General features: G+C 36.8%; 1 protein-coding gene across 1 annotated transcript in view; it reads left to right on the top strand.

Annotated features, from left to right (window-relative positions):
* The window catches only part of CNTN5 (contactin 5), a 1,550,500-nt gene that overhangs the window by 1,461,554 nt on the left and 71,934 nt on the right, over positions 1-17,012 (top strand). The window contains exon 18 of the mRNA XM_061143613.1: positions 11,549-11,698. Coding sequence (XP_060999596.1) covers positions 11,549-11,698 — 150 coding nt within the window. The remainder of the gene's footprint in view (positions 1-11,548; positions 11,699-17,012) is intronic.

The following is a 17,012-nucleotide window of genomic DNA, read 5'->3' as shown; positions in this document are numbered from 1 at the left end:
GGGCATTTCTCAGGATGTACTCTGCATAGAAGTTAAATAAACAGGGTGACAATATGCAGCCTTGACGTACTCCTTTCCCAATTTGGATTCAGTCTGTTGTTCCCTGTCTGGTTCTAACTGTTTTTTCTTAACCTACATACAGATTTGTCAGGAGGCAGGTAAGGTGATCTGGTATTCCCTTCTCTTTAAGAATGTTTCACAGATTGTTGTGATCCACACAGTCAAAGGCTTTAGCTTAGTCAATGAAGCAGAAGTAGATGTTTTTCTGGAATTCTCTTCCTTTTTCTATGATCCAATGGATGTTGGCAATTTTGTCTCTGGTTCCTCTGTCTTTTCTAAATCCAGCTTCTACATATGGAATTTCTCAGCTCATGTACTGTTGAAGCCTAGCTTGGAGAATTTTGGGCATTATTCTACTAGCATGTGAGATGAGTGCAATTGTGTGGTAGTTTGAGCATTCTTTGGCATTGCCTTTCTTTGAGATTGGAATGAAAACTGACCTTTTCCAGTCCTGAGGCCATTGCTGAGTTTTCCAAATTTGCTGGCATATTGAGTGCAGCACTTTAATGCTATCATCTTTTAGGATTTGAAGAAGCTCAGCTGGAGTTCCATCACCTCCACTAGCTTTATTCGTAGTGATGCTTCATAAGGTCCACTTGACTTCACACTCCAAGATGTTTGGCTCTAGGTGAGTGATCACACCATCATGGTTATCTGGGTCATTAAGATCTTTTTTATATAATTCTTCTGTGTATGCCAGCCACCTCTTCATAATATCTTCTGCATCTTTTAGGTCCATACAATTTCTGTCCTTTATTGTGCCCATCTTTGCATGAAATATTCCCTTGGTATCTCTAATTTTCTTGAAGAGATCTCTAGTCTTTCCAGTTTTATTTTTTTCCTCTATTTCTTTGCACTGATCACTGAGGAAGGCTTTCTTATCTCTTCTTGCTATTCTTTGGAACTGTGCATTCAGATGGATATATCTTTCCTTTTCTCCTTTGCCTTTAGCTTCTCTTCTTTTCTCAGCTATTTGTAAGGCCTCTTCAGACAACCATTTTGCCTTTTTGCATTTCTTTTTCTCGGGGATAATTTTGATCACTGCCCCTTGTACAATGTTATGAATCTTTTTCCATAGTTCTTTACACACTGTGTCACTTCCACTGTATAATTATAACAGTTCTGATTTAGATTATACCTGAATGGTCTCGTGGTTTTCCCTACTTTCTTTCAGCCTGAATTTTGCAATAAGGAGTTCATTATCTTATCCACAGTCAGGTTCCAGTCTTGTTTTTACTGACTGTATAGTTTCTCCATCTTCATCTGCAAAGAATAGAGTCAGTCTAATTTTGATATTGACCATCTGGTGATGTCTGTGTGTAAAGTCATCTCTTGTGTTGTTGGAAGAGGGTTTTGGCTATAATCAATGAATTTCCTTGGCAAAATTCTATCAGCTTTTGCCCTGCTTCATTTTGTACTCTAAGGCCAAACTTACCTGCTACTCCAGGTATCTCTTGACTTCCTACCTTTGCATTCCATTCCCCTATCATGTAAAGGGCATCCTTTTTTTTTTTTTTTTTTTTTTTTTAGTGTTAGTTCTAGAAGATTTTGTCGGTCTTCATAGAACTGTTCAACTTCAGCTTTTTTGGAGTTAGTGGTTGGAGCATAGACTTAGATTACTGTGATACTGAGGGGTTTGCCTTGCAAATGAACAGGGATCATTCTGTGGTTTTTGAGATTGCATCCACGTACTGCATCTTGGACTCTTTTTTTTTTTTTTTTTTTTTTTAAACTATGATGGCTACTCCATTTCTTCTAAGGGATTCCTGCCCACAGTAGTAGGTATAATGGTCATCTGAGTGAAATTCATCCATTCCATTCCATTTTATTTCACTGATTCCTAAAATGTCAATGTTCACAGTTGCCATCTCCTTTTTGACCACTTCCAATATACCTTGATCCATGGACCTAACATTCCAGATTCCTATTCAATATTGTTCTTTACAGCATCAAACTTTACTTCCATCACCAGGCACATCCACAACTGGGCATTGCTTTTGCTTTGGCTCAGCCTTTTCATTCTTTCTGGAGCCATTTCTCCACTCTTCTCCAGTTAGTGTATTTGGCACTACCGACCTGGGGAGTTCATCTCTCAGCATCATATCTTTTTGCATATTCATACTGGAAAAAAGTATTCTATGCACACTGAAACCAAAAGAAAGCTGTGGCATCTACATTTATGTTAGACAAAATAGACTTTAAAGCAGAGACTGTAACAAGAGACAAGCAAAGATATTTTATACTGTTGAAGAGATCAATCCAAAAAGAAAATATAACAATTATAAATATACACAAATATCAATCCAAAAAGAAAATAAAACAATTATATATATATGTATATATATACATATATATATATGACACAGGAACACTTGTATACATAAAGCCTGTGTTAACAAAATAAAGGAAAACTTGGCAGTAGCACAATAGTAGTGAGGATTTTAAGATTTTGCTTACATTAATGGACTCAGCTTCCAGACAGAAAATCAATAGGAAACACTGTCCTTAAATGTTACATTACACGAGGTGGATTAATTGATATCTACAGAGCATTCCATCCAAAATGGCAGAATACACATTATCTGGAAGTGCACATGTATTATTCTCCAGGATAAACCACATGCTAGACCACAGCACACATTTTTGAAGAATTAAATCATACTGAGTACTTTTCCAACTACAATGACTTAAGACTAGAAATCAGCTACAAGATAAAAATTGCAAAAAAATCACAAACATATGGATGGTAAACAATATACTACTAAATAGCTAAAGGCTGGAGACTTCCCAGACTGTCCAGTGATTAAGAGTTCACACTTCCAGTGCAGAAGCTGTGGGTTAGATCCTGATCAAGAAACTAAGAGTCTGCACAGCCAAAAATTAAATAAAATAAATTTTAAAAAGAACTAGAATGCACTGGTATGCTAATGTATGTTCATACTTGCATGTTGTCACTTCACTTGTGTCTGACTCTTGTGACCCTATGGACTATAACCTGCCAGGTTCTTCTGTCCACGAGATTCTCCGGGCAAGAATACTGGAGTGGGTTGCCATGCCCTCCTCCAGGGATCCTCTCAACCCAGGGATCAAATCCATGTCTCTTATGTCTCCTGCATTGGCTGGCAGGTCTTTACCACTAGTGCCACCTTAGAACTCCAAATATTTAAAGGAGTGTTAACACCTATTCTTCTCAAACTATCCAAAAAATTGAGAGATAAAGACACTTCCAAAATCATTCTGTGAGGGAAACATCACCTTGATTTCAAAACTAGATAAAGACAAAACAGAAAAGAAAAATAGATGCCAATATCACTGATGAACACATTCAAAAATCCTCAACATAATATTAACAAGCTGAATTGAATAAATAGAATCACATACCAAAATCAAGTGGGATTTATACCAGGAATGCAAAGATGATCCAATATTCCCATATCAATCCTTGTGATATATAAAACAATAAAAAATTGAAGCATGAAAGTCATATAATCAACAAAATAGGTACAGAAAAGCTTTTGACAAAATTCAACATTCATTTATGACAAAAATTCTCAATAAAGTAGCTATGGAGGAAAAACACCTCAACATAGTAAAATCTATATATGACAACTCCTTATTGCCAAATTCAGACTGAAATTGAAGAAAGTGAAGAAAACCACTAGACCATTCAGGTATGACCTAAATCAAATCCCTTATGACAATACAGTGGAAGTGAGAAATAGATTTAAGGGACTAGATTTGATAGACAGAGTGCCTGATGAACTATGAACGGAGGTTCATGACACTGTACAGGAGACAGGGATCAAGACCACCCCCAAGAAAAACAAATGCAAAAAAGCAAACTGGCTATCTGGGGAGGCCTTACAAATAGCTGTGAAATGAAGGGAAGTGAAAAGCAAAGGGGAAAAGGAAAGATATACCCATATGAATTCAGAGTTCCAAAGAATAGCAAGGAGAGATAAGAAAGTCTTCCTCGGGGGTCAATGCAAAGAAATAGAGGAAAACAATAGAATTAGAAAGATGAGATCTCTTCAAGAAAATTAGAGATACCAAGGGAACATTTCATGCAAAGATGGGTTCAATAAAGGACAGAAAGGGTAGGAACCTAGCAGAAGCAGAAGATATTAAGAAGGGGTGGCAATAATACACAGAAGAACTATATTAAAAAGATCTTCATGACCTAGATAATCACAATGGTGTGATCACTCACCAGAGCCAGACATCCTGGAATGGGAAGTCAGTGGTCCTTAGGAAGCATCACTACAAACAAAGCTAGTGGAAGTGATGGAATTCCAGTTGAGCTATTTCAAATCCTGAAAGATGATGCTGTGAAAGTGCTGCACTCAATATGCCAGCAAATTTGGAAATCTCAGCAGTGGCCACAGGACTGGAAAAGGTCACTTTTCATTCCAATCCCAAAGGACGCTCAAACTACCGCACAATTGCACTCATCTCATACGCTAGTAAAGTAATGCTTAAAATTCTCCAAGTCAGTCTTCAGCAATACGTGAACCGTGAACTTCCAGATGTTCAAGCTGGTTTTAGAAAAGGCAGAGGAACCAGAGATCAAATTGCCAACATCCACTGGATCATCAAAAAAGCAAGAGAGTTCCAGAAAAACATCTATGTCTGCTTTATTGACTATGCCAAAGCCTTTGACTGTGTGGATCACAATAAACTGGAAAATTCTGAAAGAGATGGGAATACCAGACCACCTTACCAGCCTCCTGAGAAATCTGTATGCAGGTCAGGAAGCAACAGTTAGAACTGGACATGGAACAACAGACTGGTTCCAAATAGGAAAAGGAGTACATCAAGGCTGTATATTTTCACCCTCCTTATTTAACATATATGCAAAGCACATCATGAGAAATGCTGGGCTGCAGGAAGGACAAGCTGGAATCAAGATTGCCGGGAGGAATATCAATGACCTCAGATATGCAGATGACACCACCCTTATGGCAGAACGTGAAGAACTAAAGAGCCTCTTGATGAAAGTGAAAGAGAAGAGTGAAAAAGTTGGCTTAAAGCTCAACACAGAAAACTAAGATCATGGCATCCAGTCCCGTCACTTCATGGCAAATAGATGGGGAAACAGTGGAAACAGTGTAAGACTTTATTTTTCTGGGCCCCAAAATCACTGCAGATGGTGATTGCAGCTGTGAAATTAAAAGACACTTACTCCTTGGAAGGAAAGTTATGACCAACCTAGACAGCATATTAAATAACAGAGACATTTCCTTGCCAACAAAGGTCCGTCTAGTCAAAGCTGTGGTTTTTCCAGTGGCCATGTACGGATGTGAGAGTTGGACTATAAAGAAACCTGAGCACTGAAGAATTGATGCTTTTAAACTGTGGTGTTGGAGAAGATTCTTGAGAGTCCCTTGGACTGCAAGGAGATCCAACCAGTCCATCCTAAAGGAGATCAGTCCTGGGTGCTCATTGGAAGGACTGATGTTGAAGCTGAAACTATAATACTTTGGCCACCTGATGCGAAGAGCTGACACATTTGAAAAGACCCTGATGCTGGGAAAGTTTGAGGGCAGGAGGAGAAGGGGACAACAGAGAATAAGATGGTTGGGTGGCATCACTGATTCAATGGACATGGGTTTGGATGAACTCCGGGAGTTGGTGATGGACAGGGAGGCCTGGCATGCTGCGGTTCAAATGCCACCTTTATGGAAGTCCTGGCCATAACAATCAGACAAAAAAATAAATGGAAGGAATCCAAATTGGAAAGGATATAAAACTCAGTTTTCAGATGACATAACACTATACTATACATAGAAAATGATTTAATGAAAGAATTAATATTGTTATAATAACCAAACTACCTAAGGCAATCTACAAATTGAAACCAGTATCTATCAAAATACCAATGACATTTTTCATAAATCTAGAACAAATAATTTCTAAAATTTTTATGGAAACACAAAACATCCAAACAGCCTATACAATTGAACAAGAAAACAAAAGCTGGAGTATCATGTTCCTTGATTTCAAAATGTACTTCCAAGCTACAGTAATCAAAATAGTATGGAAATGAGAGCCCAGAAATAAACCCACACACATTTGGTCAATTAGTCTATGATAAATGATGCAAGATTATAAAATGGTGAAAGAAAAACCTTTTCAGTAAATAATGCTGGGAAAACTGAATAGCTTCATACAGAGAAATCAAATTGGACTACTTTCTCACACCATATACCAAAAATTAACTCAAAATGGATTAAAGACTTAAATGAAACCATCAAATTCCTAGAAGAAAACATAATATGCTCTTCATCATGAGACTTAATATTTTGGGGGATCTATCTTCTCAGGTAAGGACAACAAAACAAAAATAAACAAATGGGACTACATCAAACTAAAAACTTTAGCATAGCAAAAGAAACTATCAACAAAACAGAAAGGTAGTCTATTTAGATATTTGAAGATATTTGCAAATCATACATCTAATAAGGGGTTAATATACAAAATATACAAAGAACTCATACAACTCATCATCAACAAAATCAAACTTAAAAATTAAAAAATAAGCAGAGGATCTGAATAGGCATTTTTCCAAAGAAGACGTAGAGATGGGCACAGACACATGAAAAGATGCTCATCATCCCTAATCACAGAGAAATGCATGTTGAAACTGCAATGAGCTATTACCTCAAACCTATGAGAATTGTTTTTATTGAAAAGGCAATAAATAAAAAATGCTGATGAGCATATGGCAAAAAGGAAAATACTGTGCACTCTTCATAGGAACATAAGTTGGTATAGCCACTATGGAAACAGTAATAACTCTCTCAAAAGAATTAAGAAATTGAATTACTAAACAATCCAGCAATCCTACTTTGGGGTATTTACCCAAATAAAATAAAAGCACTAGCTCAAAAAGATGTATGCATTCCAATATTCACTGAAGCATTATTTATAATAGCAAAGATACAGAAGCAATCTACGTGTTCATTGATGGGTGGATAATGAATATTTGATACACACACACACACACAATGGAATATTGCTCAGCTGTAGTAAAAATACATAGTGGGCTTCCCTGGTGGCTCAGAGGTTTAAGCGTCTGCCTGGAATGCGGGAGACCCAGGTTTGATCCCTGAGTTGGGAAGATCCCCTGGAGAAGGAAATGGCAACCCACTCCAGTACTCTTGCCTGGAGAATCCCATGGAGGGAGAAGCCTGGTAGGCTACAGTCCATGGGGTCGCTAAGAGTCAGACATGACTGACTTCAATTCACTACAGTAAAAATGGAATCTTGCCCTTTGACCCAACATGAATGGGTTTGGTGGGTCTTATGCTAATGAAATAATCAAATACCACACAATCTCACTTATATGTGAAATTCACCAAACAGACAAAGGAAGCAAAATGAAAACAGACTGTTAGATACAGAGACTAGACTGGTGTTATCAGAAGGGTAGGGTTGGGGGATGTAAAGAAGGTGAAAAAGATTAAGAGGTATAAACCTCCAATTATAAATAAACAAGTCACAGGCAAGTAATATATAGCGTAAGAGTAAGAGTATGGTTAGTAATACTGTAATATATTTGTTTGGGGACAGATGGTTACTAGACATACTATGGAAGTCATTTCAGAATGTACTCAAAGGTCAAATCATTATGTAGTACATGTGAAATCTAACATAGTGGTGTACATCAAGTGTATTTTTTTAAAATTATTTAAATTTTAAAATATTTTAAATAATCACCTGCCTGCTTTGGACTGAGTTGTATCTCTCCAAAATTAGTATGTTGAAACCCTAACCCCTATATAACTGTACTTGGAGAGTAGTAGGTCTTTATGGAGATCAAATGGCACCTAGATATATGAGACTGGAGTTTAAAAGTGAGGTTTAGAATGAAGATATAAATTAGGAAATTATTGGCATATAAATTGCATTTAATGTCATAAGACTGCATGTGCTCTTCAAGGATATAAGCATAAAATAAAGAAAAAAGGAGTATTAAAATTGAGCCCTCAAGCATACCAATAATAAGAGGTTGTGGAAAAGAGGATTCAACCAAAGATATAGAGAGTAAGCAGTCATTTAGTTTTAGAAAAAAACAATGTGATATCTTGACAGACAAAAGAATAAAATCTATCAAGGAAGAGAAAGTAATCAACTGGGTGCAATGCTGCTGACTTGGCGACTATTATGAGGAAATGAGAATTGATCATTGACTTAAACAAACCAGAGGTCATTCATGATCTTGATTCTAGAAGTTTTAGTAAAATTTTAAGGACTAAAGACTCACAAGAATTGGCTCAAGAGAAAATGGGAGAAAAGTTAATGTAGACTTTTGTCTACATTGTAGATTAATGTAATCATAATGTGCTTATGAATTAGAGTGGGACAAGAGAAAAAGATAGACATACAGGATGGCCTCAAAGTTTGGGGGTACAGCAATTGTCATTCACCAAATAAGGAATACTGCAAAAGTAGGGGAGGAAATTAAGAGTTAACTCTATCTAAATGGAAATGTTTAATAGATTACAGGGCTTATGAATTTGGAGTCTAGGGAGGAAGTTCATGGCTGAAAATGTTACAGCCATCAGCATACAGAAGGTATTTAGAACCATGAAACTGGATAAGATCACCTTAGAGTACAATAAAAAAGAAAAGGCAGTAGTAGAACTGCGGTGCATCTGGAAGATAAAAAGAAAGAAGTAATGCAGATTGAAGAGACATAGTTGGGAACAAGAAGAGCAAAAGTTTTGAAAAGCACTAGCAGAGAATGATTGACTGTGTCAAAGCATGATGTAGGAACAAATGAGATAAGGAACAGAGACCCGAGCACAGAGTTTTAGAATAGGAGGTCACTGCTGATCTTGACAGGAGCAGTTACGGTGGATTGCTGGAGGTGAGAACCTGGCTGGAGTGAGTCTGAGAATGAATGTGTGTGTATGTGTGTGTGCTCAGTCATGTCTGACTCTTTGTGACCCCATGAACTGTAGCCCACCAGGCTCCTCTGTCCATGGAATTTTCCAGTTAAGAATACGCGAGTGGGTAGCCATTCCCTCCTCCAGGGGAATGTATGTCTCCTGCATCTCCTGCTTTGGCAGGGAGATTCTTTACCTCTGCACCACTTAGGAAGTTTCAAGAGTGAATTAAAAGAGAATAAATGGAGATGGCAAATAAGGGACAAATATTAATAACTCTCAAGAAGTTTTGCTATAAAAGAAACATAAAGACTAGGTGAAGGTTGGAAGGCAAGAAAAGTTTAAAATAATTTTGTTTTGTTTTTAAGTAGAAAAATATCTGCATGCCTGTATTAGAGATTTTGGCAGGGTAAGGGATCGGGTAGGAGAGAGACACCACTGAGCCAGACTGGATACTCTTCCGTACAATATTTTAAGAGTGCTACCCCTTGAGAAGCATGAAGTTGCCTCAGAGGGGACTCAGTTTTCTCCTGGAGTAAAACGTTGGAAGCAAGTTGAGGAAGAGGGATGCGGACAAGGGGATTTTGCTAGTGATGGATTATGAATTCCAAAGATCATAGTAAAAGGCTTTTAAACGTTAGGGAAGGATGGCAATTGAGACAGACAGAGTCCTCTAGGGATTAAAGGATGAGGGATGACCTCTATGTCCAGAGTTCCTTGAAGCGACTGACATAAACAGAAGTCAATGAAACAGTAGGTCCCGATGGACCCAAGGCAAGTACTGGTGAATCAGTTTGTTCTTGGGTCTCGGGAGAGCTGAGTGTCTTGGTATCTCTTCTTCCCACCTTTAGGTTTGGCAGACACAGCTCAGCATTCTGCCAAACGGTGTCCTGAATAGTGGCCTTAATCCTCTACCACTCAGACTTCAAGGATGTTGCTCATCTGGCAGTGCAGCAAAAGAAGATAGACGGTTTTTTTTTTTTTTTTTTTTCATGTTTTCACTTCACTGCTTTAAAAACTCAGCTCTGTAGGGCTATGAGATTGGTCAGGCAGCCCACACTGCCTATGCTCTGAGCATTCACCTTTCACAGAACTGATTATTTGGTAACATTCTCTTGTTGCATTTCAAGAGAGATTTTCATGGGAAATGCAAGATGCATTTTATTTCACCTTGTTGTAGTAAAATCTACAGTGTCATCAAATAAAAGCCTCTCTCCTCCCCAACACTGCCCTGCCATGCTTAAACAGAAATCAGGGCAGCTATAAATTCAAAGGATGTTTGCACTTCATAGGGAGATTTTTCACTTCCACACTTTCACCTCTGGAACAAATGTTTTCCAGAAATATTTCCTAGACAGCAGAGATGAGGGAACAAGAAAAGCAGTCCCAGATAGAGCATAAACACTATGTGAAAATGCTTTACTATGTGGCAATTATATTGACACACAGTTTTATGTTTTAATAAAAATCTAAATGTAGTACAAAAGTCACTCCAAGGAGAGTTCAGAGCTTCCACTTTGAAACCACAAACTGGGAGTTTTTAAATTAGAGAGATATATTCTTAAACCACTGCTTGGAACTGCCAAGTGGCTGAGCATGTTTGCCAGAACTGGGAGAGGCAAACTGCTCAAGAAATTTCCCTAGAAATAGAAGTGTTTGCTTAAATTGGAGCATTGGTTGGCATCTTCTCTGGGGTTGAAAGGTTGACAAAAAGATTTTAGTGTAGATAATGGCAAGTTGTGTTGTGTCCATCTATGTGTAAAGATGAGATGAAAGAATTCCAGCTATAACAGAGTTTGGCATGTGCAACTGCTTATTTCTGAAGACTGACTTTTGTTTCACTAATAAGAATAGAAGTGACACGTGACCACATGATATAAGGGTATATGCAGAAGCCTGCCGTGTCTGTCAGGGCCTAATGTCTTTGATTGCAATCTATGAGCATTTCTAGTTCACCTCAGTTCAATTCAGTTCAGTCGCTCAGTTGTGTCCAATTCTTTGCGACCCCATGGACTGCAGCACACCAGGCTTCCCTGTCCATCACCAACTCCTGGAGCTTGCTCAAACCCATGTCCATTGAGTCAGTGATGCTCTCCAACCATCTCATCCTCTGTTATCCCCTTCTCCTCCTGCCTTCAATCTTTCCCAACATCAGGGTCTTTTCCAGTAAATCAGTTATTTGCATCAGATGGCCAAAGTATTGGAGCTTCAGCTTCAGCATTAGTCCTTCCAATGAATATCCAGGATTGATTTCCTTTAGGATTGACTGGTTTGATTTCCTTGCTGTCCAAGGGACTCTCAAGAGTCTTCTCCAACACCACAGTTCAAAGACATCAATTCTTTGGCACTCAGTTTTCTTTATGGGCCAACTCTCACATCCATACCTGACTACTGAAAAAACCACAGCTTTTACTAGATGGAACTTTGTCAGCAAAGTAATGTCTCTGCTTTTCAATATGCTGTCTAATTGGTCATAGCTTTCCTTCCAAGGAGGAAGAGTCTTTTAATTTCATGGCTGCAGTCACAATTGGCAGTGATTTTGGAGCCCAAGAAAATAAAGTTCACCTGATGACATGAAATTTCCTTCCTCTCCATAGTCCCAGAAGTCATAACAGGGGACATGGAATCAGCCATGGCAGTGGACCTGAACCCCTGGGTAGAATATGAATTCAGAGTGGTGGCCACCAATCCAATTGGGACTGGAGATCCAAGCACTCCATCTCGAATGATCCGCACAAATGAAGCAGGTAAGAATATTAGAGGGTCAGAGTTCTATTGGGTATGCCCCTAATTGCTTTTTAAAATTTTACTTATTTTTAATTAAAGGATAATTGCTTTGCAATATTGTATTGGCTTCTGCCATACATTAACATGGATCAGTCACATATGTATATATATATATATCCCCTCTCTCTTGAACCTCCCTCCACCTCCTATCCCATCCCACCCCTCTAGGTTGTCAGAGTCCTGGTTTTTGTTCCCTGAGTAATACAGCAAATAATCACTTTTAAAGCAATTTGAATTAACCATTATTGCTTTAGTGTACTTTTTCCAAATTCATTTACCTGGACATCATAAAACTATTTCCTTTAAGATAATTATTTCATTTTATTTGTTTTCAGAACTTTTTCTCCTTTTATCCATAAATACAGGTGTCTAGATGCTTCCATTTCCTCCCAACCCTTGCAGTTATCTTCAAGTTAAGTTGAAGATGTTAGTTTCTGAAATTGAAGCTGTTAGTTTCTTCTTCTAATTATGTACTCATTCAATATAGCAGATCCATAAAATTCAGAATAGATTGGCTCACCCTTTTTTTCTCCAGTGATAGCAGTTATCTCTAATTATAGGCACTTTCTTAAAATTCTTTATGTTGCCTTCACCATCTGACCTGGTATAAATTATACTTTGAAAAGACAAATTTTGCCTTAACTTGACCAACTTAGAAAACACCAGCATGCTTCCAGTCTTTTAGAATAATGTGTCTCTGACAGAATATTTATAAAGACCACATAAGGAAAATTAACAGCTTTATTTAAAAACAAATTTTAAGGTATCTTGTTTATCACTTGAAAGAAGCAGAATTAAAAAGTTGTTAATAGAGTTTTGATTACTTTGGACAAAGTCTTATTGAGATTTATCCTTTATGACCCTATTAAATTGTATGTAAAACATATTTGGTAAGGGACTAGTTTAGGCAAACACAGATATCAACAATGTGATGAGAATAATTAAAACAACAGAGAAATGAAGAAGGGGTAGATTACAGATACAAGAGGGAGAAACATTAATGTCTTTACACTCAATGATAACGTGAATCTCAATCATTACAATATAAGTACAGTAAGGATGAGAATTTTGTCTTCTTTGTTCTCTGTTTTATTGTTCACCTTGAACAATGTCTGGCACTGGTAGTATGTCTTTGTTGAAAGATTAAAAGAGACTGTTAGTTTCCTTTCCTTTGTATGCTGCTACCCACATCAGGACTTCGGTCAGAGAAACATGTACAAAGAGGACTAAGAATCAACTGTGTACATTTTGTATCACAGTTATTGAATTGGACCAAAAAATGTGATTTGTGACTTCTTAGAAATCGAATGCAGTTTAAAAAAATTAAACTATCAAAAGTGTTGGTTCTTTCACTAAAATGCACTGAGTCTCATTCTTTAAACACAGAAAGAAAGAAAAGAATCAGAAAGTGAGAATAATCATTACATAATGTGAGAATTACATAATTCTCATAAAGTGAGAATAATCATTAAAAAGATGTTCAAATTCTTTTCATATAAAAATTAAGCACCAAAAAATTAATAATAGAGTAGCCTAATACATTGGAAAAGATTCATTCACAGAAAAATCCAACTTTCTGCTTTTGTGCTTTGTCAATTACAAGTTGTTTTTTCTTGCTACATGTTCAATAATAGTGAATTTTAAACATTAATTGCTCGGTTGGATTTTCATGCATTCGTAAAATCAGCCATGCTTTCATTGTGTACAGGTGTTCATTAATTAAGAGTATAACAGGTTAGTTGTTCCTCATTTTATGTACTCACTGTGCAGATATTTAAATGACTGCCAACATCAGTACTTAGGCTCACATATTTTCTAAAAAGCACTGCCTTACTTTGCATATTGTTAATTGTGTTTAAACAAAGGCAAAGATTACTGCCTAATTCAGATGCTCTCTATAAATATTCATTTCAAAAATAAATAATCCATTTGGGATGCCTAATCCTTTTAGATTTTCAATAGTATAAACCTCTTTGTGCTATTAAAAAGTACTTTAACAAAAACATTGTCACATTTCAAGCTAAATCGTATTCAGATGATGCACTTTTAAAAGACTTGCCCCTCATCTATTTCTGCTGCTACTTCCATCATATAGTGTCTGTCTCTCCATTTTCTCATGAGTTCTATATACATGACATACTCTAGTCCATTAAAATCTTATGGAAGAGAAGAGAAATAGCATGAAAATGCATGAGATATTCTTTTGAAAATGAGTTGAGGGAGGTTGTACTGTGCACTTTACGCTTCTTGTATATGGTAACACAAGGCTAGAGCTACTAATGGTGTTGAAACAAGTGTTGAGTTTTGCCCCTGTTTTGTCAGGCAGCACAGATTAAAAGGAACACCAACATCCTGAGACATCCTCTCAAGTGATGCACTCTACCTCTATTGAGTACATGTCCTGTATTTTAAAAAATGATGCTGTTCTAATGGACCAAGTAATCTTTGAAAAGCAATGGAGCTGCTTGGAAGAGAAAAGGTCTCACACTCAGGATATTGAGTTGAAAGCTTTATGTCCCTTTAAATTCTCCTCTTTACTAGAATATTCTAGACCCGAAGCACTTTTAGTAAAGCTATTTTACTTTAGATTGTTTCTTGTCCACATGTCCCAAAAGGTTAAATTTTCTTTGCAATATCCTATAGGCTATATTTTGAATTTTACAGTCATCAAAATACTCTTAGTAATCAATAAATATAAGATAAATTGGTTTAGTCAGCTTATTATAATTAGGATGTCAAAATAGTCATACAAATACAGGTTTCCCCAGCTATACAAAAAGAAAGGCATTCCTATGAAAATTTTGTAAGTCAAAATACCATCAAGTGAAGAATTTTCATTTCATTTAGTGCTCAATTTCTTTGAAATTTTCATTTCAGTTTTCATTTTTCACCTTTTTTCATAGAAGTGAAAATCTCTTCAGATTTCTTTCAGTTAGTGAAGCAGTTACTAATGTAGATAAAGCAAAGTACTGTAAAGCAAACTTTTGAAAAGCAAGGGATACCTGTATATATTTACACTTTAATGTATGTTTATATTTATTTATTTATAGTTCAATTTTCTTATAAGTTTTAGTAAGTTAGCGACAGAGAGAGAGAGAGAGAAAGGGGTAAATATAACTCTGTGTTTAATTTTGGAAATGTGTTACAATCTTTAGTATGTAAGTTTGTATTGAATAGTGGGAATCTTTTTCTACCATTTAAAAAGGTAATAATCAAGAGAGAAAAATCATACTTTAAGAAATGAATTTAAATATACATTGTCATAGGAATAACAAAATATGTAAACATGAATTTAACAACAGCAATTCTCATTTAATTGAACAATTCTCTTATTTAATTGAACCTTAATATTCCATAAGTTACATATTTATAACAGCAATTGTTGAAAGATAGATGAAAAGGAGAGAAGATTGTGTTCACTATGTAACCTACAATTTAGAAAGATTTGGTTTTCTCTGTTGTATAAAATTTCTATTATCAAAGCTCTTGATATAAATCTCAATACTTGCTTTTTTATTTCAAATTGTAATGAATTGATAGAGAAAGAAATAAAAGAAGGTACTGCCTAGTACCTATAATTAAGAGTGTCAGGTTCAGAGTTAGTTAAATCTGGGTTAATGTTCTTCTCTGCCACTTACTAGCAATAAACATAGGTAAGCTGTATGCACTGTTCAAGGCTCAATCTTCTCACTTGTAAAATAGAAATAATATAGCAATCTACTCCCTTCGACTATTGTATTAAATAAGATAATGCAGGTGAAGAGCCTGGCACACATGGTAAGTGCTTAATACTAGCTTGTGATTACTATTAATTTTTTATCATGAATTTAAATATTATTACTTTATTAAATAGAAATTTAAACAATAGTGATCATGCATGAGTTGCCATTTTCATATAGAGGAAAATTTTCAGATTAAATATCTGTTTGTCAACATAGTAAGAGTCATCTAGTCTCTTGGCTTGTAGTGGGCTTCTTTAAGACACCATCCTGTTGAGAAGTCTCCACAGTAGACTGTGCCCCAACCAGCCTGGGCCCGCAGCCCAGCTGAGTGGTCAGGGAGTGAAGAGAGACTTTCACAGTGTCGTACACAGTAGGCGGTGCTTCTTGGCTGCAAGCCCCTCCTCACCTGCATGGAAGGCCTCTCCTGGCTGCTTTTTTAACTAGCCAGGGAAAGATTGAAGGCAGGGGGCGGTTTATAGCAAAATGAAGTGAAACAACTTGCTTAAGCAAATTGTTGCAAATTCAATAACTTTCCAGTTTCTCACTGCATTATATTCTGTCCTGTCATTCTCTTTGGACGTTAATATGGAAAATGTCACATATATTTTTTGGCCTAAGCAATGGTACAGAATCCACCTGCCAATGCAGGAGACGAGGGTTTGATTCCTGGGTTGGGAAGATCCCTGCAGAAGGAAATGGCAACCCACTCCAATATTCTTGCCTGGAGAAGCCATGGACAGAAGGGCCTGGCGGGTTACAGTCCAGGGGGTCACAAAGAGTCGGACACAGCTGAGCAACTAAACAACAATTTTTGGCCAAATAAGGAAAATATATACTTACATTTGAGAGGCTAATGCTCAACCAGATAAATATGAGCATCAAGTAAGCAATCCGATGAATATATTTTCTAGCCTTAGCAGTTTCTGTACTATATCATATTACAGCTAGGTAACTGGTTTATTAAACATGCTGAACTCTGTAGAGTTTAAACATATTAATAAGTTTTATTCTTCTCCCACTGTTGTTCTCCAGTATGCTCCATCTCAAGTCTGTCTTCAGGCCCAACTATTAATTTATCTAAAGTTTTTTTAGGTATTAGGACAGCCTCATTTTTCAAGTATTAAAGAATTCCATTTTAACTTAATGAAAACTTGCATCTCATATCTAGTTCTATGCTTCTGTCCCTCTATCCTAGTGCAGGCTTGACTAAAGGGTTATGATTTCTCTTTTCTTGCTTCTTTCTGCTTCTCTCTGACCTTCCAAATTCTATTCCAACTTCCCAGGTCAGAAAAGAAGAAGGTGGAAATCTACTTCAGGTGTTGCAATCTGTGGTTCTCAAGCAAATATTGAGTGCCCCATGAGGTGGCAATTGTCCACATCCTGTTCCTTTCTCTCATGAGTACTTTGGGTTCTTTGTAGAGTATCCTATCTACTACTAGCAGGCAGCTTTATCAGCTCTGATCCCAGCAAGCCTATTCAAACCTACCTTCTGTAGTGTCTGCTTTGCCCACAATATTATTTCACATTTCTGACCTGCCAAGCTTTAGAAGTA

This window comes from Dama dama, chromosome 1 (genome assembly GCF_033118175.1).
Source record: "Dama dama isolate Ldn47 chromosome 1, ASM3311817v1, whole genome shotgun sequence".
NCBI lineage: Eukaryota > Metazoa > Chordata > Mammalia > Artiodactyla > Cervidae > Dama > Dama dama.
The sequence above is the reverse complement of the archived record's forward strand: the minus strand, read 5'-3'. Positions and strand labels throughout refer to the sequence as shown.